This window comes from Rhipicephalus microplus, chromosome 5 (genome assembly GCF_043290135.1).
Source record: "Rhipicephalus microplus isolate Deutch F79 chromosome 5, USDA_Rmic, whole genome shotgun sequence".
Lineage (NCBI taxonomy): Eukaryota > Metazoa > Arthropoda > Arachnida > Ixodida > Ixodidae > Rhipicephalus > Rhipicephalus microplus.
Window position 1 is genome coordinate 29795287 of NC_134704.1, and position 23707 is coordinate 29818993.

A 23707-nucleotide genomic window follows, 5' to 3' on the forward strand; every position below is an offset into this window, starting at 1 on the left:
ACACACCCATAACTTCCACCACAAGGCAAGACAAGGCAACAAAAACTCACCTGTCGTTCAAATAAATAAGAGCTGTCATATTTGTATTTGTTAATTACTATGTACAACACCGCCTGAAAGAGAAAGATGAAAAACATTAGCAGTGCAAACAAATGCACAGCTACAAAAACCACAGCACAAAACCACTATTATTTACACATATTCTCAGAAAAGAATGCGCTTGGCAAAAACAGAGAAAAACTGTGGTTGGTTAACCTAAAACAAGACTTCCTGTGGCAAGACTGCCATGAACCACACGGAAGCACCAGCAATCCAAGCCTACTTTTACGACAAGTTGAGAACTGAGCCCAAATAACAGATGTCAGCTGTAGTTAATCTCAAAATGTGCTATTGAATACCGTATTTACTCGCGTAATCTGCGCACTTGCATGATTCTCGCACCGCCCACATCGCCCAAGAAAAATACGTTTTTTTTTTTCCTCGAGTAATTATCGCACCCCCGAAAACTTCCGCAATAATGTCGTCTGCTCGTTCAAGCCACTGATGATGATAGCGCGCGCTACCGTAATTACTCGAATCTAACGCGCACCTTTTTTCCGGTTAAGCGAGGTCATAAATCGCATGCGCGTTAGAATCGAGTACGAAAAAAAAAATACGCTCAATCTATTGCCATCGGCAAATCCAAAATGGCCGCCCCCTACGTGCGTCGGCATGGCGCGTCAGCCATTTCTGCCTATGTGTTTCCCATGTGCGGCACTTCGTACGTGTGCTGAGGAGTTCGTCATCTAGTAGTGCATTAGCATCGACGGCGTGAAAGGGCCGACTCCAAAAACTAGTGCACCACGATGCCGCTTTTAAAAGAAAAGCCATCGCGTGTGCGGAAACGGACGGAAATCAGGCCGCATCGCGGTCGTTCGGAATTCCCGAAACGTGCGTGCGGGATCGGCGGAAACAAACGCAGAAGATTGTCGACAGCAAAGCTTCACGCAAAGGCTTCAGTGGACCACAGCAGGGTCGGTTTCCGCAAATTAAAGAGCTGCTCGGCGAGTATGTGCTTGAGCGGCAGAGCGGCCCTTGACGACAGAACTGCTCCAAGTGCGGGCTATGCAATTAGTCTTAGAAAAAGGTCTAATGTGGAGCCAGTTTAAAGCGAGCAGGTGCTGGCTAACTAACTTTATGAAGAGGAAAGCCTTTTCCCTCCGAAGGGGAACATGCATATGCGAAAACTTTTGCGGAGGAGTACGATGAAAAGCTTCACAGTTTTCAGAGGTTCGTCCTAAACTTGCGGTGCAAGAACGGCTACCTGCTTGGGCAAATCGGGAATGCCGATCAGACGCCTCTTTACTTCGACATGCCTGGCACCACAACCGTCGAGAAGAAGGGGGCGAAGCAAGTTCGCGTGCTGACATTGGTCCACGGTAAAACTACAGTGACGGCAATGCTCTGTTACACGTCAGATGGGCACAAGCTTCGCCCGTACCTCATATTCAAATGAAAGACGCTCCCGAAAGGAGTCGTTTTTTCGAGTGGTGTGATCGTGCGGGCCAGCGAGAAAAATGGGTGCGCGTTGCAATCGATCTCTTACGTTTTTTGTTTTTTTTTTCGCGGTGGAAATCGGGTGCGCGTTACAATCGAGGGCGCGGTAGAATCGAGTAAATACGGTATCTGGCGCTATCTCTTAAGCATCAAGCGTACTATTGCACGGAGATTCAATCCAATCCAAGCCAAGCAGAAGTGGCCAGTGCGTGTTGCGGCGTGTTTTGTATGTTGCGTCGGTAATCTTGGCACGTTATGGGGTGATACTGAAGCCACACGGCTGCTTCAAGTTGCAAGTGATAGATCATGAGCTAAACAACGGCAACAGGGCCACCGGCAGGCCCTTCGGAGCCTACGAGTTTTGTGTGCGTTACTGGTGACGGCAGCTGAAAGCCACCAAGACGCGTTTGGGCCTGCTGTGTGCCTAAAACTGGGATTGATGGTAAACTTTATTTCTTCAGATGGAAACTGCGAACGATTCTGTTAAATAGCCATCAGCCCAACACTGACGTCCTACGCTTACCTTTTGAGGGCTCCTGTTGAGCGCCGACCGCTACCACTATGTCCGCAACGCCCACAAGCTTCGCGTATGGTATTCTAATTCTCGACTATTTGCTTCGACTTTTTGTGTCTCAAAGAAACTTGCATTGTGTTGAACCTCTGCTTTTATTAATGAGGTAAGCTCTAGTTAGTACTTCTTAAAGCTTGCTGTAAGTTGCTGGTGTGAGAATCCCAATTTGCGGCCACTTCGTTTTCTTTTTCGCTCTCTGCGTTTTCGTGGAAAGTTTTCCCTCGCGAATTCTCGCACCCCCCAACTTTGCATCAGTTTTCTGTCAAAAAAAGTGCGAGGATTATGCGAGTAAATACGGTATGAGTGATCATAATATTATTTGCACATTTTGTCCCTTGCAAGGTATTAAAGTCACAAACTTGCATGTGTATTGCAGAAAATCCCCATTTTCAGAATGTTTTTCTCATTCTAATTGAACATGTGTGAGGATCTTATGCAAATATATTCATACGTGTAAATCTAAGCCCATTCATAATGAGTATGAGTGCCTTGTAACATAAATATGCAGATCACTTGATGGAGTCAACATCTTGAAGCAACAACATGGCTGTGCACTGTTCCATAAGATGGTGCTTACAATAATTTATGGCTGTCCTGGATTCTTCAGACATACATACTCCGACGTTTGACACGTACACTTATGCATTCTCTCCCTATTAGAAATGCAGCTGAATGTGCCTTAAATGTGACAGTATAATGTCATAGCTAGTAAGCACTGCACCCATCTAACTGTTCCACCTAAGTAGATAATAAGTAGGCCAATAACAATCAAGCCAAGAAAATATGCATAACACTACCAATGTTTTTCACATTATGCAGCAGATACCAATAGCCATTTGCACAGTGTTTAATAAAGCAGCACACTTCTTTCCTAAAGTAATCAGCAACCTACCAAAGTGTGTCCCCCCCCCCCCCCTCCCGCCCCTTTATAGCTCAAAGTACAAAAATTAACCAACACTTGGCTGTTATGTGAGTGATTAAAGAAGTGACGCAAGACACACCCCAGCTCATTTCAGAATCATGATGCAACATGAGCAGCATCATTACGCGAGGATGGTCTGTACGATACAAAATTGTGAAATTTTACTTATCTTTAAACACTAGGGAATTTGAAGAATTTAACAAGAGTTTTCAGAAGCCAGCTAAAGACAAATAAATTTCCAAGAGTTAAAAAGAACAACAATGGTGAGAAGAACTACATGGCCAAACCAGCAGCAACTTAGCTACGAGCACACACCTCCATGTTGGCCTTGTCTGGCTGTTTGTAGTTCCCTGGCTCGTGCTTGAGGTACTGGATATATTCCCGCGCAAACTCGGCCACCCCTTGCGACACATCGTCATCTTCGTGTCCCAGGAACTGCAGCATTAGGGGAACCTTGGAGGCCACCTCCGACTGTACCAGCTGTCGGTTGGCACCATCGCCTTTTTTCTGCAACCTGTCAACGGGAGATTACACACTCTGCAACAGCTCACAAACTGATACAGTCGAACCTCGGAAGTACGTACCCGCCTTAAGTGGACTAACGGTTAAAGCGAAGTTGCAACAAGTCCTCAACTGAGTCTCACAGAGACTAATGTATTTGCAGACCGCTTAATGCTACGTAGGCAAAATCAGTAGGAGGTAACCAATACACTTTCTACATAATTTGGTGCGGGTTCTCGACCGCATGAAGTCACCCACTTTACGTGTCTTGTCCTTTTGAACTTACTTGGAGTAGCAGTCGAACAGCTGGATTCCCATTGCATTTACAAGCTTTGCCAACTTAATAAGGTAGTCCACATCTTCTCCCTGAAGGGTAGAAAAAGTCGAAAACATGTTACCTTTTGTTCTCATACACACACAAAGCAAAGTAATCATAAATTTATAGATATTGAATAAGGATAAAAACCAGCTGAGCTGATACATGTGGGAAAGCTTTTACAAGAAATGACAACTGGTTTGCCAAATTATGATACTGAGGAAGAAAAGAAACAACATTGCCGATGGTTTTGTTAACTAATACCTCAACTGTACGATACAACAAAATTGAATTGCCTTTGCAAATTAACTAAATTTCTATCTTGCATCATCAGCATTCTCTTAAGGCTCGAAAAATAACTAAATTTACATTAGTGCTACTATATCAAGGACACGATTGCACTTGAAGGTCAACATAGGAAATCTTGCATAAACGCTTTTACACTAATCTGCAGTACAAAACATAAATGTTATCTGAATTCACTAAAACATGGTGCAGCTTTGCTTGATAAAAATATTGTGAATGCTGGCACTGGTAGTTCGTATGAAATGGGAATCAGAGACTGAACCTTCTGCTACAGAGACAGTTATCGTTTACCCGTGCAGAAATAATTTTCTTCACCAATACTGCAACACGAGCAATAGCTGCATTATGCTGCATAATTTTCAAGTGCCGTAGCAAATGTTTTGCAATATCAAGCCATTGTATTGAAGGGTAGTAGTGATACCCACAATAGAATACAAGTGTTTGCAAATGACTCACAAATAAGCGTATGCATATCTGCTGAAGATATACTGCCTAGTTTTTAAGAGTACTTTATTTTTTTTTTTTGCGTATAAACCGAACCCCTAAGTAATTCAGTAAAAAAGAAAGAAAAAATTCATATCAACATTGCAAATAACCGACACCCCGAATTCAGAAGCACATTTTTCCATATCTTGGCCTGAGTTACATGTGAGAAAATATGTTATACCTCGAGTTTTTTTTAATAGAAAAATCTCAGTTATAATGACAACATTGGATCTTACTGCAAGATTGCTGTAAATATAAGATAGACCAACCATGTTGCACAGAGGCAATGAAATAAAGTTTAAAATAATAAATAAAAGTTGAGGCATTACATCCCAAATATTTTGACCATCTGGGGTTTTAAATCAGCACACCAGCATTTTACCTCCATCAAAATGCGACCGCAGAGGCTAGAAATTTCGATTCTGCAATCTTCAGGTGAGCAGCTGAGCACCATAACTTTCAGACCACTACAGTAGGAAATGAAACAAAATTAACTGAAAAGCTTACAGACTAACACTCCCACAAATACTGCGTAGAAAGTGACGATGTACCCACCTCGGCTACAGTGAGCACACCAGCCCTCTGAAGGACCACAGAGAGAGACTCGACGAGCCGTGCCTTGTCGGCTGGGTCCATGCCCTTGGCCAGGATCTCGCACACGCAGTCGCACGCAGATTCTCGCAGGGCCGGCAGGGACAGGAAGTGAACCAGAGCATCGACAAAGCGGTCATTGGCCACCAGGCCAATGTCGATCCATGCCACATAAGCGCCAACCACTTCCAGACACAGCCGACACAACTCCACCCCAGCAGGGCTCTGGCACTGGGTTGTCTGTTGGGATAACACAGGCAACGAAAACGTGGCAGAAGCTAGACCACTTCACAGGCACAAACCAAGTGAGTAAAGCACTAGTTGAAAGCCTTGAAAAACACTTTTTTTTTCTTATTCATTCCCGGTAACACCCCCCCCCTCTCTCATCTAAGGGTCGGCTTGACGCTGATGCTTCCAAAATCGATACATGCACACCTCAATCCAACATAAACAGAATTACGGATAAATTTTCCTGTTCGCACATCAGATGGAAATGTTTGATGTGCTCTGTCTACAAACACTTGAGAAACAATGTTAAACCAAATAGGAAACAAGAACAAGAAGGGTGAAAATCTGAACAAGTGTGTACATTTCTCTGCATAATTGCAATGAAATAACTGCAGCAGCGTTTAGCAATACAGGTACATCCAGCATGCTGGCAATCGACAAACTTGGAACACTCACTAGAATTGTGTACCAGGAGTTCACCAAGTCCACAATGTGTGTTTCTCGAATGTTGTCCTTTAGCAGTCTGTTGCGGTCCTGTTCCTAATGCAAAAATAATAGAGAACTCACTGTCAAGTCATAAATGATGAAACAGGACTAAAACACTCAGGCCAGTGACAATACATAAGAAATGTGAAAAACCTTTTCTATGACTACTTTGACTGGGTAAATTAGCCATGGGATTTAAGAGCTACATTTTGCACTACATGAGGCAACAGCCCTTGCAGTTGAGCAATGCAACAAACAAAGGTAAGGCAATGCTAATTAGATGAACTTATCTGAAAGTACTGCTATTAGCATAAGAAAGTGCGTCCCCCTTTTCATATGCGCACATTCATAAGAAATAGAGAAACATCTTTATTATGCAGCACAGACCGCTTATAACGTAAGTTGTGGGAGTGTTAAATATCCGCACTATAACTAAAGCAACAATTTTCAAGGCCGCAAGCACGCAAAACGTGTTGAGCAGACACCCTCGCGAATCTGAGAATCGAAGCATGCAATGCGTGGGGCTTACAACCTTCTAAAAAAAAAATTAACGTCCAAAGACAAGTGTTGCCAATAAAATGAACACAAAAAGGGGGGAGGGGGCTCTAACAAAATCAAATACCATCACAAAAATTCGATGACTGCTTCTCAGATCACCTCGCTCAACGGCATCACATGGAATATCGAATCGCATGCGGAATTCCACGCTCTGAAAGACACCAATAGTTCCATTTCACAGGCGCGCACTTAATTCCAAGACATCGCAATCGAATTGCGAACCATCATTCAAGCGCTACACGTGCTACCTTTGTTACCATTATTGATATGTATACCTTTCGGTCAGTTGCAGCTACCACAGAACTTCATTGATTCCGTACCAAATCGCAACGTATGCATGTGAACGCTGCCCCGCCACGGTGGTCTAGTGGCTAAGGTACTCGGCTGCTGACCCGCAGATCGCGGGATCAAATCCCGGCTGTGGCGGCTGCATTTCCGATGGAGGCGGAAATGTTGTAGGCCCGTGTACTCAGATTTGGGTGCACGTTAAAAAACCCCAGGTGGTCGAAATTTCCGGAGCCCTCCACTACGGCGTCTCTCATAATCATGTAGTGGTTTTGGGACGTTAAACCCCACAAATCAATCAATCATTCAATGCATGTGAACGCTACAGATTCACAATCAATGCCAATCAAGCCTAGCCTGCCATTAGGTATGCCATTGCGACAAGACATGAATACCCGCGTCGAAAAGGTCTCACTCAAGCACTGAACCAAGAACACTGTGTGCGATAAGAAGATCGCGTTGACGGCCGGGAGATGACAACAGCAAAAACTTGCCACCGTTACTTAAAACAGTGCACTGGCAGCAAAGGCAACAGCTCGCGTCATAAAGCTGTAAAGGTTTTAACTTTACAGATGACGTAGCAAATGCAATACTTTTAGCAAGCACAATAATGACGACGTTTTTCTCAACAAAAAACTTAAGCGCAGTTGATAAGGACGGCATCGTACATGCCATGTTGAACCGCGCACGGCTGGAGCCATGTTAGCAACGCCAATGCACTGTATAACCGCGCCGGTGCGAAGGATTATTGGTCGCCAATGGCTTGCGCAGCATGTCGTGGTCCTTCCTCCGCCCTTCGTTTTTTCATTCTGCTTCCCCTCCTCCCCCCAAAACGACCTCGTCGCTCGCACCACAGCGGCGCACCCAGCACGCCTCTTTTTCAGATGTGCACTCGCTACAGCGATTGTCAAAGATTTTCCGGCAACCACATTATAACCGGTCTGTCTTCTCGGGGCACGGCACAATAAGCAGTAAGCGTATGCTTGGGTTGCTATGAGATGGTGGGTGAACGGGAGTCAAAAAAAGACCGCACTGTAACCGGCTGTGCCCTATAAGCAACACTGTGCTCATTTCACCCAATAGAAATAATCTGCATTGTCATTATACATCAAAGCCACTGATGCCAAGAAGACACCTAGTGCTCCTGTAATACCAATTTCGGCCTTTGCATATCTGTGGCCAACCTAGCCTTGTTCCTTAAAATTTTATTTAGGCTAGCTATACGACACAAAAAGAGGGCGACACAAATGGACCCTGTACTAGTAAAGACGATGATGAGCGAGAGATGGTGCGAACTGTGTGGAATTATCACCAGCTGGAAAGTAGACAGCTGAACAGGCAACGGAGTGAGTGTGTGCGTGTGTGTTCAGCATGATACACAAAGTGGATGAGAACCAGGGGTAATCAGCCTGACCTATGGCAGTGAAATAATGCGTGAAAAGTTAATCAAGGCTTGTTTTTAATCTTAGAACTAATAATAATAATAATAATAATAATAATACAGACCACAGACTTCATTACACAAAAAAACTACAGCATCGACTGAAATCAACATGTATTATTGAAAAAAAAAAAAAATTCTGGCTCCCACACCCATGGTCACTCACTCCCCCACACCTACACATTTGTTTAGGGAAATATTTTTACTTTGGTTGGCGCAGTGTTTCCTTCATCCATGTCTTTCCCCAGCCCACATGGAATAAAATGAAAAAACTTTATTTCAGTCCAGCAGGACGCGCTTAGCGCGTAGCGGGCGTCTCCCACGTAGGGACCGACAGGGAGTACCTGGCGGCCGCTTCGTGTGCCTGCTGGACGGCCCATTGCTGGTCGGCGAGAAGTGAGCTCCTGAGGGACCTCTCCCACTTGCTTGAGGTAGAGTCGGGAGGAGTTGTTCTACACTCCCAGAGAATGTGTGCGAGTGTCGCTGTGTGTCCACATGAGATTTCGCCAAATTCCCGAACTCGAGACTTCAGCTTGAACGGTTTCTTGTTAGCAGTAGAATCGACCCAGATCTACAGTCCGGTACAATTTTAGAAGACAGGAGAGGCCCCGTCCAGATGACCGAAGCGCAGCAGCCAATTAATTCGCTCCGCGACTAAAGAAATAGTCCCACTCAAAAAATTGTGACTGCTTCTAAAACGCGTATTTCCGATAAGCCACGTTCCTCACACATCATGCTCGATTTGATAAGTGGCATAAAAACACATTTCAATGCTGGAATATCTGAATTGAATTACAAACGTTCCCTGATTACCGTTGGCAAGCTCAAAATCTCAAAATGTTAATTCGGGTAGCGCTGAGCTGCAAAACAACGAAGGCAGCATGTTCTCCGTCGGCAAGGTCACCGGTTGTCCAGCTCATGATGTCACCTAAAGTGCGTGCCTATTGGTAGAGGCTCGCGTGCATCCACTTTTGAGGGGAAAATGCTGCTGCCTTCTAGAGTTGTACCTGACTATAGACAAATGTGATGTGCAATCAGTATGCAACATATTGATAAATTCTGTATTTTGTAGAATATAACCTGCACTTGCATATAACTAGCATCCTTAACGCTAACTGTACAAAAAGGAAGAAAATAACGCATGAAACCCGTCCCCTGAAACCCGTCCCCTGCTTTTTAAGTACATTTTACCTCTTTTTTTTTTGTAGAAGTTATCTGAGAAAATACAGTAAGTGGGATTAAAAAACAAACTGAGGTTGTAAAATTTCAGAATAAATGAGGAAAGAATGAAATGGAGACAGCCACGGCAAGGTAACACAAACCTTGGCAGTGCGCGGTATCTCACAGTCAGCGATTTCCCCATTGATGGCGAGAACGACGCGCAGGAAAGCATCCACAGCAGGTGGCCCCAGGGACAGTGTTTGAAGAATGTCAGTGAAGAAGGTGGGCCAGCGTGCAGGGTAGTCCCACAGAAACACCCAGCACACCAGCTGTGCCACTTTGTTGCGGATGAACACTTTCTCAGGAATCGGGGCGTACACCTGTGCAAGGTACAAGAGAACATAGGTTCTCACGAGCAGCAAACATTAATACTCCCGTCTGTGTGAGTTGGTTTGTACACGATTTTCCAGACTCGCTCAAGCGCCATGATCTTGAACCGGTCACACTGCAGTTTTGTATCCGTAGCAAATAAGCAGACAGTGCTATGGTGAACTCTCACACATGAAAATGCTTGGGCCGGTACATTGGACATTTCATGATGATGGCCATTTCATATTACGACAAAGAAAACCAGAACAACAGTCACTTATCAGCCCAAGGTGGCACCATCCATGAATAGAAAATAAGATTGTGTATATTTCAATACAACGTAACAATTTAAATAAATGGCCATGGTAGGGATGCTACGCACACAAATGCCTACACTTAATTTCAGCAGCCTTAAAAATTTTTCAAAAGATGGCAGAAGGACCGTGATGGTCATGCAAGCAGATAGGACTATTATTCAGCATTCAGTATGATAAAATAAATATACATTACAATATCTTTAGACAGATCCTGAAGGTGCTAAATAGGTTCCATTTAATGAGAAATTTTTCGCCGAGCTACAGGTGTGCAGCACTCTAAAGCAAAATATTGTCACGGGCTAAGTAGATGCCTGAGGATGACGACGACGAAGTGCTGTGGGGAACGTGCTCGGACTGCAGCAGCGTTGTACGCATTTGCTCGCTAGTATATTCATTGTGTATACTTTATTCCCCGTAACATCACTGGTGGAGGTTGACTTCTCCAAGGATCACAAAGATTGGGACACCCACTCACGTCACGATACAGCTGAATTTTCACCTTTTTACCTACAGTTTGGTTATGACCCGCCTTTGCCCATGGACACCATGCTCCAATCTGACGCCCCCTTATCGACTGCTTATGCTCGTGATGCCCTGGCCTGAGCTGACATCGCCCGCCAAGTCGCCCGGGATCGGTTATGTGCCTCGCAGCTTAACCAAAAGAGTGCTTACGATCGTCGGCACCGCGACGTACAGTACTCTCCTGGGTCGCTCGTCTTGCTGTGGTTACCATTGCGTCGTGTTGGTCTCTGCGAAAAACTGATGTCCCGTTACGTTGGCCCCTACCGCGTCATACGCAAGGTCGCCAGCGTGACCTATGAGATAGCTCCACTCCATACCATGTCAGTACCAGCTTCAGTCCCGACCGATATAGTGCACGTCTCACAGCTTAAAGCATACTACTCACGCCCCGAGAATTGATCGCACCGGGACGGTGCTTCTGCCGCCGGCGGGTAATGTCACGGGCTAAGTAGATGCCTGGGGATGACGACGACGAAGTGCTGTGGGGAACGTGCTCGGACTGCAGCAGCGTTGTACGCATTTGCTCGCCAGTATATTCATTGTGTATACTTTATTCCCCGTAACAATATCAACTGGATTGGAGATAGCTGTTTCAAGGCTATTCTGGTTGTTTTCTGCTGGACAAGATTCTATAGTACGATATTTACACGATTGTAGGTCGATCCCTTTTGTCTTAATTTCAAGTCCGAAGTTGGGGGCTTTACCTGGAATGAAGAACTGGTCACGGTTGTAAGGTCTATCGAAATGATCACCACACATTCTCGCAGCTAGCTTTCCTGCACTGCTGTGAAGCAACCTTGACACACCGGAATTCGACTATTATTTTCGGAGACAAAAAAATGAGATAATATTTTGCCTCCTTTCTTTTTTCTTCTTTCCATTCAATTTTAGAGGAGGTCGACCTATATTTGAGTCGGCTTACAATCGTTTAAATACAATAATAGACCCTTTTCACAATTCCAAGTGTGCTTTCCTGCAGTGCATATTTGCCATATTGATGGTGGCACCCGTCCTGCTTTAAATCTAAATGCGGCCATAATTGCAGATGCTGGGGCTCGTCCGTTATGCACATTTGTGTCAAGAGAGCTGAGCCTACATTTACCGTGTCATAGTGCAAGTGCAAGTAAACGGCGCTTGAACACACTGTTTGCAGAAAGTCACTAGCCGCCATTAGTCTGCAAACTGCACAGCAGGAAAGCTATATTAGTAATTATGAAAGGGGTTTATAGCAATGGCCAGCTGCCTGCATGCTGCCATTACAGAGGTGGGCTGTCTATGTTAGTTCTGCATGTAAGCGAAGAAAGACAGTGCCAGATGCACTCACCTGCATCTGTATCCACTGGCTAATAAAGGTCCGCATGGCTTGTTGGTCACTTTCCTTTGCTGCCTCATACCTGCAATTAAGGCACGACACTCGGGCACTGCTCCCATGTTTCAAGTCGCAACACTAGCTCCCATATTCTCGAACGTCTCTTAACTCAACACTACATCTACACTCGAAAATGTTTACAGGAGCGCTACCCCTAAGCAGAAATGGTATTGGTGATAATCAACAGCAATGTTTGATAATCTTGACATCATCTTTAGTTGGGTGGCGTGCGCTGGGATCAACGGGGTCGAGTGAAAGACGAACTTGAATTCAAGGCTTATTTGAGAATACAGGAGGGGGTAGAATACTGATTTGGCCTTACCCTGTCTTTATGTAATGTTCCAGAACACTCAGGCAGAAAAACTTCACAGAGTCATCCCTAGAAGGCAAAGAGGGAGAGAAAAACGTTAATTGAAATGGCAAGTGTACGAGGAGTTATAACTTCTTCTTTAGATGGCGGCTAAATGTACTAGGGCCCAAGCGGAAAAAACTTCAACTATGGCATTTTTGCATCAAATACGGTTAAAGACTACCAAAGGTGACGTGAGATTTGTCAGCACAGAACAAAGGCAGCTGACAACAAAAGTTAAATGAATGTCTGATGGCACTTATTCCAACACAAGTTGGCACCTCATGCCAAACATAAGCGAACGATTACAATGGGACAAGCTGGTCACAGAAAATTTCAGTCGCAAACGTAATGGGCACCGTAAAACATTTCTGAAGCCTTGAGAATGTTCCTTAGTGGAAAGACTGGAACATAGAAAGAAAAAAATTATATACCATAATTTATTTAGCTTTTACAGCAAGAACACTAGCGTCCTTCAAACATATTCTTATGTCTCCAAGATGTCAGTTGTGCTTTCAAAACATCGCAAACCTGAGAATTTATCTGGGTCATTGCTGAAAATAGTAAATTTCACTTACTGAACAGAAGGCTGCAGAAGCATCTGCATAGAAAGCTGCCAGCCATTCGGAGCACTCTTCAGCTGCTCGAAGTACTGTAATGCCTGTGTTACCAAGGCAAGATTGATGGGCGAGAAGTTGTATTCATCGGGAGAATTTACATTGAAAAATTAGTACCAAACAAAGCTCAAAAGTGGTGGCAAGTCTACGATGCATTAACACCTTGAAGCACTTTTGGTTAACTCTTTCGTTACCGTGTCTATTCAAATCGTTCATTGGTAATCGGCACATTGGTTCGTCGATTTTGGCATGTTAAATTGTTTCTCGTGGACCCAGCACTTTCTAGTAGTTAGTCCAGCTACTCAACTTTCAGAATCAATATGAATTCGCCCGTTTCGGCAACACAGTGGTTTTTGAAAAACGTTTGCACGAATCAGTGTGCATGTGTTGTTGGAAAAATGCACTAGGCTGGCAAACTGGACAAAAATGCGTGCCCCTTGTGATTATGTTACAGTAGCATCAAAGGTCTGCAATCAAAAGAACCTTTGCAAGCCATGTATTAGTCAGCTTTGCGATTGCACAGTGTTGAGCAGTAATTTTATCTGGAAATTTATGCCAGCTATTCAATAAAAAGTTGTAGCTGGGAGTCAGGCAAAACTTATTCTACATATTTCTGAAGGTCTGTTGCATGTTTAAAGTATCGAGTTGGCCTTCTCAGCCAGTTTCCAGTAGCTTTGGTTTTGCTTGTATCGTTATATCAGACACAGGGTCGCATCTAGTGTCACTAGTTGCTCCTATAGCGTCATAATCATGCGCACATGAGCACACATCAGCACTGCAAAACACAGGCACCCCACGAAACTGTCTTGCAACCCCACTTGAACTGAGTGAGGAATGCTTAGAGTCAATGGATGACAGAACACCAGTTTCAAGTCTTGGGGTGACGATGTTTTTTTGTCAGACTGGGACTTCCGCAGCCGTTTATGGCCTTGTTTTCTTTACGGCCTTAAGATTTCTTCTCTGCCGCAAGTACGCAGCCACTCACCTTTGTGCACAATCTTATAGCTACTCTGATTACGTGTGAGGGCTTTCGATTCGCTGGAGCGCAGTGTGCTGCGGCCGGTTGCAGAGCACCTTCTAACAAGCCACTGGGGCACATTTGGCCTTGTAATGGCCACTGGGGCACATTTTGGCCTTGACTACACAGCAGCGTGAGACATTTTAGAACTTCACGTTATATCGTTTTTTTTTTTAATACGATGTAGAAAATGCTTGCATCCATATATAAGAACACCAACCTACGCTGAGTGAGGTGGCTCATAGAAAGAGGTTACCCTAGACGAAATAGCGAAGTTCATTGGACATCTTGTTTATAGAGGTATTAATCACAGGTATTCATCTATATTTTAACATCTGGAGGCTTTTATTGAAAAAAAAAAAAATATTTACTGAGACAAGTGCACGAGTTCGCTTGTGTCTGAAGAAAGACCAATCAATGCTTCACAGCATGGTAGGAGCAATGAAGCAGCACCTTGATTTCCGATTTTTTTTTTGTCTATGCAAATAGAAACACTTCCTACAACATTAATTATTATACTATTTCTGGATCATTTAATTTCAAAATGTATATTCTGAAGTTTCTTGGTTTTGAATATTTTTGCATTTATACTGCTCTTTATTGCACTGTTTTCCAGATAACAACCAAAAATTATACACTTTTCACATTTTTATTTATTCTAAAATATCTTTGGTGCTGTACAAGATAAGTTTTTGAATATAGCATTGCATTTAGGAAAATTTTGTATGCTGTAATGCGTCCTGGAGTAATTTTCAAACTTGCAAAAATAATATTTCCAAGACATATGAAAAATAGCCATTTTCGCACGGTAACAAAACAGTTAATGTATATTTGCAAAGCTTTACTGCATGACAGACACTAATATCTTCAATTACATATCACAACACTTTGCAAAGGGCATCCGAAATATCAACTCCCTTAAGGACCTTGAAAAGTAATTCACACTTTAGGCACTTAAGTACTTAGTTATATTTTTAGTAATAACTACAAATGTCATACTGTGTTGATGTGTGCCACCACAATAGATAGCTTTAGCGTGTTATTAGTTAATGACTACAAAATTGCCAGAATCGAGGATAACAGTAATAGCACTGCTGATCTTGCAATAGACCGTCTAACTACAATCAATCTGAAAAGTCCATGTGCGAATGTTCCAATAATAGAAAAACTGCAAAGGAAATGCATGTTAACGATATTGCCACTACTTTACACAAGCAGTTAAACAGGGTATAGCAGTATGAGCTTCCAGCATTCTCTGGTTAAGCTTTGTGCCAAAGACTATGACATGACTATTGCTGTTGCTTCCCCTCAAAAACCTGATGTACTAAACGCGAGAGACCGAGAAAATACCCTTTTACATAAAACGACGATAACGATACACACTAAAGCTGTTTACGGTAGCAGAACAGTACTGGCAGAGCACACCAGCAAATGTTTCACGGCAACTTAGCTAATTATTTAGTTTCTACATCCAAGGCATCTCGGAAAGCTTTCAATGTCGGTAAGACTGTCACCTATTGGGTATTCTGGTTGTGTTGCTCCAAAGAACATTCTTTTTTTTAATGCCTGCTGTTTATCTAACCTGTGTACAACAGCGCATCGCCCGCATGCAAAAATGCTGTTCCACCAAAATAAAAAGCTGCCATTCTCACCCTGGCATGAGCAGCTTGGTCCCCGTTTGCAAGGAATCCTTGAATCACCTGAACGTCCATTGTGCTGGAATGTTTGGTTCTGCAATTGGAGATCAGAGTGAGATCCTTGAATATTTTTTCAAGTACAAGCACATGTTATTTTACTGTGAAAACTGCCAGTCATTTATTTGTAAATAAGTTTAGTACAACAGACTAAGTTCAGCATTCACGATGAATTTGATTAGATGTTAATGCCGTTTACAGGTAACAGCATTTACCCAACAAATAAGTTTCCCGAACTCGTGCACATGCAACTTGTGTAATCTCGCGACAGGTGGGTTGGAAAAAATTTGTTGATCTTTTAAAGCAAAATAAAATCACTGTTAGGGTTTTATTCAGTAGCTGTTAACATTTCGACGGATTTTCGATGTACAGCATGATAGTTAAGCAATATTGGCAACTCTATTCTCTTTCAAAACTTCGCCTTGACGCCACCTCCAGTTTGCCCCATTCATAAGTGCTAGTCTTTTCTTTTCCAGTGTGCCCTTGTTTTGATGGAGCGCTGCCGCAGTGGCAAGGTACGAATCTCATATGCGATACGGCTGGGCACATAGGTAGGATAACCGCTGGTCGTTAAGGATTCCCAGAGAAGGCAAACGCACAAGGGGGAGACAGAAAGTCAAGTGGGCCAATGAGATTAAAAAGTTTGCAGGTATAATGTGACAGCAGAAAGCACAAGACCGGGTTGATTAGCAGATCATGGGAGAGGCCTTTGCCCTGCAGTGGGCATAGTCAGGCTGATAATGATGCCATTGTGAAGAAGAAAACGCATCGTTGGCAAACAACATCGCCACCGCTTGGGTACTGGGTGCTTGGCTTCGCTCGCTCGGCTCGTGCTGATCATCGCCGGCATCTGCTCGACCGTTGCTCTTGTCCGATCGTGTTTCATCGTAGGACCACCATCGCAACAGTCGCCAATAAACCCTTTTTCAATTGGTGGAGGGTGCTGACATTCCCCGTCGCCTGAACCTGGGTGCTGCCATTCGCCGTCGCCTCAACCTGGAGCTGCGCAACCGAACGCTACCTACCATCATGGCTACCAACAACGCGCAACCTGGCTCTTCCACTCCATCCCCCAGCAACCCCGGCGTTCTTCGTTTGCGAGAGCCCAAAGTCTTTAGCGGAGCTGATGAGACTGACGTGGAAGACTGGTTCGCTAACTACGAACTGGTAAGCGCAAACAACAAGTGGGATGACGCGGACAAATTGACTTACGTCATCTTTTACCTCACTGACGTAGCCGAAATGTGGTATAACAACCACAAAAACGACATTACGACGTGGTCCATCTTCAAAACGTTGTTCGCTGACGTTTTTGGCCGACCCGCTGTCCGCAAGTCCAGAGCCGAACAACGCTTGCGGACTCGCGCACAAAAACCAACGGAATCTTTCACAAGCTACATTGAAGACATCATTGGACTTTGCAACCGACTGAACACCACCATGCCCGAGTCGGAGAAGATTCAACACATCCTCAAAGGGATAAATGACGGTGCATATCAGCTGCTCCTCGCCCGTAATCCTGCCACCGTTGCGGAACTTGTTACTTTGTGTCAAAGTTTCGAGGAGTTGAGCAAGCAGCGCGCCCTGACTCGGCCATTTTCCTCACACGCCGACTCGCTCTCCAGTCTCACTTCCGTTCCCGACCACGCACCAACCCTGCAAGAGATTAAAGACTTCGTGCGTGAAGAAGTAGCTCGGCAACTGTCGTTGATTCCCTTCACGCAGCAGCCGCCGTCCTCTCGTCTGCCCTCACCACTCCGCGACGTTATTGCCGAAGAGGTAGCTCAGGCTGTTCCCGTCGCTGCCCACCAGCAGCCTGTGGCCGTGACTGTTCCCCATGCGCCGGCTATGCAGCCCGTGGCCGCGCCTCTTACTTATGCCCAGGTGGTACGCAGCAGACCCCGCCAGCAGCTTTTGCCACCCATGCCTGCAGTTGCTCCCCACTCTACCCCTCTTTCGACACCTTGGGCTGCACCGCGAGTCAGCAATTCCTGGCGCACTGCTGACAATCAACCAATCTGCTACGCCTGCGGTACTCCAGGACACGTGGCACGATATTGTCGTCGTCGTTTCCAATCGCAACACAACGCTACTTGGCCGTTACCGTATGACCCGCCGCCCACGCACCTACCTGCTCCCTATCCTTCACCGCAGTATGGCTACACTAATCTTCCCGGGTCTCAGTCACCCCAGCGCCCAGCTCCGACTCACTCTTCCCGCTCGCCGTCTCCTCGCAGGCGATCTCTGTCCCCAATGCGTCCCCGACCCGCTTCCTCCAACCGGGAAAACTGAACGCCGCAGTTCCAGAGGCAAGAACTGCGCCGTCATCGAAATGCCCAAGTCCTCGCACTTCACCTGCTAACGTCGTCGCTATATCTGTCGATGGTGTTTCTACATTTGCCCTCATCGACACAGGTGCTGCCGTTTCTGTTATAGCCGCCCAGCTCTGCCGCTCCCTCCGCAAAGTGACCACGCCGTTCTCTGGACTATCGCTTCGTACGGCTAGCGCACAGCCAGTCAGACCTCTCGGCACCTGTACAGCCCGCATTTTCATCCAAGGCTCTATGTACGTTGTCGAGTTCATCGTCCTTTCGGTGTGCTCGCATGACGTTATCCTCGGGTGGGACTTCCGGTCACAACATCATGCCGTCATCGACTGCGCACGCGCTGAAGTTCAATTTTCGCACCTGTATGACGAACCTTTGCACGAAACTCTTGAGCGGTCTCCAAAACTCGTCGTACGTGAAGACACTGAAATTCCGCCAGCCTCTCTTGCCGTTGTCCCTGTTTGCTGCGATGACCATAACGACGCTACAGTAATGTTTACACCTTCCGACATTTTCATGAGCCGCAGAGCCGTTTCCTTGCCTTTCGCTACACTCGACGTCACTGGGGGCCGAAGCAATATTTTCGTCCACAACCCCCTTTCTGCACCGCTTACGCTACTTGCCGGCGAATGTCTCGGTCGAGTGGAGTACCTCGATTCCTCTTTATTCCTTAACATGCCAGACGAATCGTGCAGTAGCGCCTCGACCGAACTTCATGCCCTTTCCCCACTGGAATGCTCATCGAGTGACACCTTCTCGAGTTCCATCGCCGACACCTTAAGTGCCCATGAACGCGCCGAGCTTCTTAATCTTCTCCAGCACTTCGCGAATTCATTCGACGTTTCTCAGCCGCAATTGGGTCGGACTTCCGCAGTGCACCACTACATTAACACCGGTTCGCACCAGCCATTGCGTCAAAGACCGTACCGTGTCTCTGCAGCAGAACGTCACGTCATCAACGACCAGGTCGAAGAGATGCTACGCCGTCGCGTTATTCAACCATCGCACAGTCCTTGGGCATCTCCTGTCGTTCTAGTTCGAAAGAAAGATGGATCGATTCGATTTTGCGTCGACTACCGGCGATTAAACAAGGTGACGCGGAAAGACGTCTATCCATTACCGCGCATCGACGACGCCCTTGACAGCCTCCAAGGAGCCGAATTCTTCTCCTCCTTAGACTTACGATCTGGATACTGGCAGGTTCCTATGGCAGAAGCTGATCGCCAGAAAACTGCGTTCATTACACCAGATGGCCTGTACGAATTTAACGTAATGCCATTTGGGCTTTGTAATGCTCCTGCCACGTTTGAACGACTCATGGACAACACACTGCGTGGACTGAAGTGGTCTGTGTGTCTATGCTACCTCGACGACATTGTCGTTTTCTCTCCCGATTTTCCTACACATCTGCGTCGGCTCCAACTGGTGCTGACGTGTTTAACCAACGCTGGGCTCCAACTGAACCTTAAAAAGTGCCGCTTCGCCGCGCGAGAGCTGTCCATCTTAGGGCACATCGTGTCCAAGGATGGTGTTCGACCCGACCCTGCAAAACTGCGAGCAGTCGCTGAGTTCCCGAAACCTACTACACTGAAAGAATTACGCAGTTTTGTCGGACTATGCTCGTACTTCCGGCGCTTCGTGCGAAATTTTGCGTCGATCATGTCACCACTGACCAACCTCCTACGCGGTGATGCAGACCTTTCATCCTGTTCTTCTGACTGCGACGTCGCATTTGCCACGCTCCGTAGTCTGCTAACATCTCCTCCAATTCTTCGGCATTTCGACCCAACAGCTGCAACGGAAGTTCACACAGACGCTAGTGGGGTTGGTCTAGGCGCCGTCCTCGCCCAACGCAAGCCGGGCTACTCCGAATACGTCGTCGCTTATGCGAGTCGCACACTTACTAAAGCTGAGGCCAATTACAGCGTCACTGAAAAAGAGTGCTTGGCGCTAGTGTGGGCGCTTCGCAAGTTCCGCCCTTATTTGTACGGTCGCCCATTCGACCTGGTAACGGACCACCATGCACTTTGTTGGCTCGCCACATTGAAAGATCCTTCTGGCCGCCTAGCTCGGTGGGCACTGCAAATCCAGGAGTACGACATTCGTGTCATCTATCGCAGCGGACGCAAGCATTCTGACGCCGACGCCCTGTCGCGTTCGCCTTTACCTCCCGACTCGGCCTGCGAAACCACTGGTACCAACTCCGTCGCATCTCTCGACCTCGACTCTTTTACCGGTGAACAACACAAGGACCCGTGGATCGCTTCCCTTTTTAACTGTCTCTCTGGATCGTCAACCACTGCGGTACCACGATCTCTCCGACGTCAAGCTGCTCATTTCGCGATTCGTGATCGGCTGCTACACCGACGCAACTACGCCCCCGAAGGTCGTAAGTGGCTCTTGGTTGTCCCGCGCAGCTTGCGATCACAAATCTGCGCCTCCTTTCACGACGATCCCCAATGTGGTCATGCCGGAGTTTTCAAAACTTACGAACGCATTCGCCATCGCTTCTACTGGCGCGGAATGTATAATTTCGTTCGAAAATTCGTTATGGGCTGCCCTGACTGTCAACGCCGCAAATCACCGCCTTTCCACTCGTCCGGTGCGCTTCAACCGCTCCCGTGCCCTGCCAAACCTTTCGATCGGATCGGAATTGATCTCTATGGCCCTCTACCGACAACATCAGATGAAAATCGGTGGATCATAGTCGCTGTGGACCATTTAACACGCTACGCTGAGACCGCCGCCCTTCCAAGTGCCACTGCGCGGGACGTAGCATCCTTCATCCTTCATACTAAGACATGGTGCACCTCGAGAGCTACTAAGCGACCGAGGTCGAGCCTTCCTATCAGAAGTCGTCACGTCTCTGCTTTCTCAATGCCATGTTGTTCATCGCAAGACCACTGCATACCACCCGCAAACTAACGGGCTCACGGAAAGATTTAACCGCACCCTTGGCGATATGCTCGCCATGTATGTGACATCCGATCATACTAACTGGGATCGCATTCTTCCATTCATCACGTTCGCATATAACACCGCGGCACAGTCTACCACTGGATTTTCACCTTTCTTTCTTCTTTATGGACGCGAACCATCCCACACCATCGACACTCTCCTTCCATACCATCCTGACGCATCCGAATGCCCATCTGTGTCCGAAGCTGCCCGTAATGCGGAAGAGTGCCGTGAACTCGCACGCACCTTTACGTCGCAAGAACAACAGCGCCAGAAAGAAAACAACACCGACTCTTCACAAAGCCCCAGCTATTCCTCGGGATCACTTGTATGGCTGGCTGTTCCTTACCAAAGCCCCGGCATATCCTCAAAACTCGTTCTAAAGTACGAGGGCCCATACCGCGTTTTGGAGCAAACCTCGCCGGTGAATTTTCTCATCGAGCCACTTTCCCCATCTGACGACATGCGCCGGCGTGGACGTGACATCGTCCACATCGCCCGCCTTAAGCCATATCATAGCCCTCTGCCTCCAGACTCTTAGGTCGCCAGGATGGCTCTTTTTCGGCGGGGGCAAATTGTGAAGAAGAAAACGCATCGTTGGCAAACAACATCGCCACCGCTTGGGTACTGGGTGCTTGGCTTCGCTCGCTCGGCTCGTGCTGATCATCGCCGGCATCTGCTCGACCGTTGCTCTTGTCCGATCGCGTTTCATCGTAGGACCACCATCGCAACAGTCGCCAATAAACCCTTTTTCACCATATTTATCTGCCAGTTATGGTAGCAAATACTGAAGTTCCATTAATTGAGGATGCCATTTTGTATACTCATGTAGATCAGAAACGCAACACTGCAATAACATTCACTCTAAATGTCATTTACTGCAAATGGCATTACATGTGCCGCACGACAGGGGTATTAACCAACGTCTGTCCGAGTTCATGTGATACTGTCGATCAGTGTACAGTCAAAATTCAACTACATTACAATCTGGTTAAATTGGACTTCAGTGGTGAATAAGAAAGAAATAAGATGACTAGAAATTTCTATTTCAGCGTAGCACTCTCCAAGTGGACATTAGATGTAGCAGTTGCAAGACAGCACACGGCATACTGCTCTCTGCAATCATCAAATAAATGCATATCTTGTGCTTGAAGCAGCAAAAACTGTGCTGTATTTCATTCAGGGCCTCTCCCGCCTTCTTTTTCATGTGTATGTTGGCTTCGCAAAGAATTTTCCTTGATAAGCTGATTTGTTAGGTTTTCAGCGCTCCACATTGTCTTGATAAGCTGATTTGTTAGGTTTTCAGCGCTCCACATTGTCTTGATAAGCTGAATTGTTAGGTTTTCAGCACTCCACATTGTCTAACGACTGCACCCAACTTCAGGCCAAACGCTGAGTAGAAGAGGTTAACACACTCTCTCATCTCCCGTTGCACGCATTAAACAGTCTGCAGGTTCCCCCGAAGATGATCTGTGTAGGGGAGCCCTTGAACAGGCAAGGCATTTGGCCAGATAGCTATTCGCGACAATTTCCGTGCGCTGCTATAAACCTACTTGGGCTTATCTACCTAGCAGGGAAGCTGACTTAACTACAGACCGCATTGGTTTCCCGCAAACGATTGTATAACCATGCTTTGAATTTTGCTTCCGCAACTATCTGCGGGTAATCGTTTCTGCGTAAATCCAGTTTGGACGCCGGTTTCTGTTCTACGACATTCGATATCAAAGCGGTCCCTCTCTCCCCCCCTTTTTGTTGTTTTAATTTGATTCTCACAAACTATTCGCTAATCTCGAAACGGTCAACGAGGGCGAGGTAACTACCTGCACGAGATACGAATGAAGTTTTCACTGTCACCACTTCGCAGCGACTCCTAAACAGGAGCCCGGCACATGTTCGTAAACACGAAGTCCAACATCAGCTGCGCTGACGCAACGACAGCTGTGTCGAGAGATTCATTACGGCGCAGGCAAATCGAATGCTCATTCGAAACGCTCAAGCAAGTTTTTCAGAAGCCGCGCTAGGATCGAAAGTGCGCCGCCAGTCGAGAAGTGAAGCTGCACACTGTAATCTCCTGAAATGACCCAAAGCCATAATCAGACTTTCTCTTCTCAAGACAAATGCAGCCGTTTAAGTGATATGCATTGACCCTTAGAACGGCGGCAGAACATTTCATCATAAACCAAAGAAAAGAAAAAAAAAAAACCGCAAGCAACAAGAAAGGGTTTCGCTGAAGCTAACGAACTACACCCGAAACTAAACTCGCCTCCACACTAGAATTATGAGCGTTATACGAATAGCGGAGGCGCGGACACGATAGCGGCCGCAGAAAAAAGCAAAAAAAAAAAAAAAAAAACGTTGCCCGCAGGCATGGCATGCCACAACCATCCAAATTCCAGGTAAAGCCCACGTGCAATCCAAACGTAACAAAGTGCGGCGGTGCATTCCTCCGGACGGTTTTCATTAAATCCACGTTTACGGCTTTAAGCTACCACGTAGCACTACTTCCTTGACGATGCTTACTTACGGTCATGTTTTAACCACGAAGTCAGCGAAGGACTTCGGCATCTTCACCGCCGCCGACGAGGCACATGCGATATCGCTTCCGATACCATATAGAGAAACACTGTCTGCACTTCAAAGACACCCAGTACAGCTTTGAGATGTCTACTGCGACGCGCTGGTAGTGAAAAAACGTTCACTTTATATTAAACGTAAACACGCGGGCACATTAAAGTCGATGAATTAAAATCCATGCTCTGCCACCTCAATAATAAAACGC

General features: G+C 46.1%; 1 protein-coding gene across 2 annotated transcripts in view; it reads right to left on the reverse strand.

Moving 5' to 3' along the window:
• The window catches only part of LOC119174794 (exportin-T), a 54191-nt gene extending 30502 nt beyond the window's left edge, over positions 1-23689 (reverse strand). For both annotated transcript variants that reach the window (XM_037425862.2, XM_037425861.2), the window contains exons 1-11: positions 23453-23689; positions 15602-15680; positions 12893-12975; positions 12288-12344; positions 11921-11990; positions 9550-9768; positions 5914-5997; positions 5194-5469; positions 3817-3896; positions 3345-3543; positions 51-113 (exon numbers count right to left, since the gene is read on the reverse strand). In XM_037425862.2, the coding sequence (XP_037281759.2) occupies positions 51-113; positions 3345-3543; positions 3817-3896; positions 5194-5469; positions 5914-5997; positions 9550-9768; positions 11921-11990; positions 12288-12344; positions 12893-12975; positions 15602-15661 (1191 nt within the window). In that variant the 5' untranslated portion in view covers positions 15662-15680; positions 23453-23689. The remainder of the gene's footprint in view (positions 1-50; positions 114-3344; positions 3544-3816; positions 3897-5193; positions 5470-5913; positions 5998-9549; positions 9769-11920; positions 11991-12287; positions 12345-12892; positions 12976-15601; positions 15681-23452) is intronic.
• Positions 23690-23707: the final 18 nt, after the last annotated feature.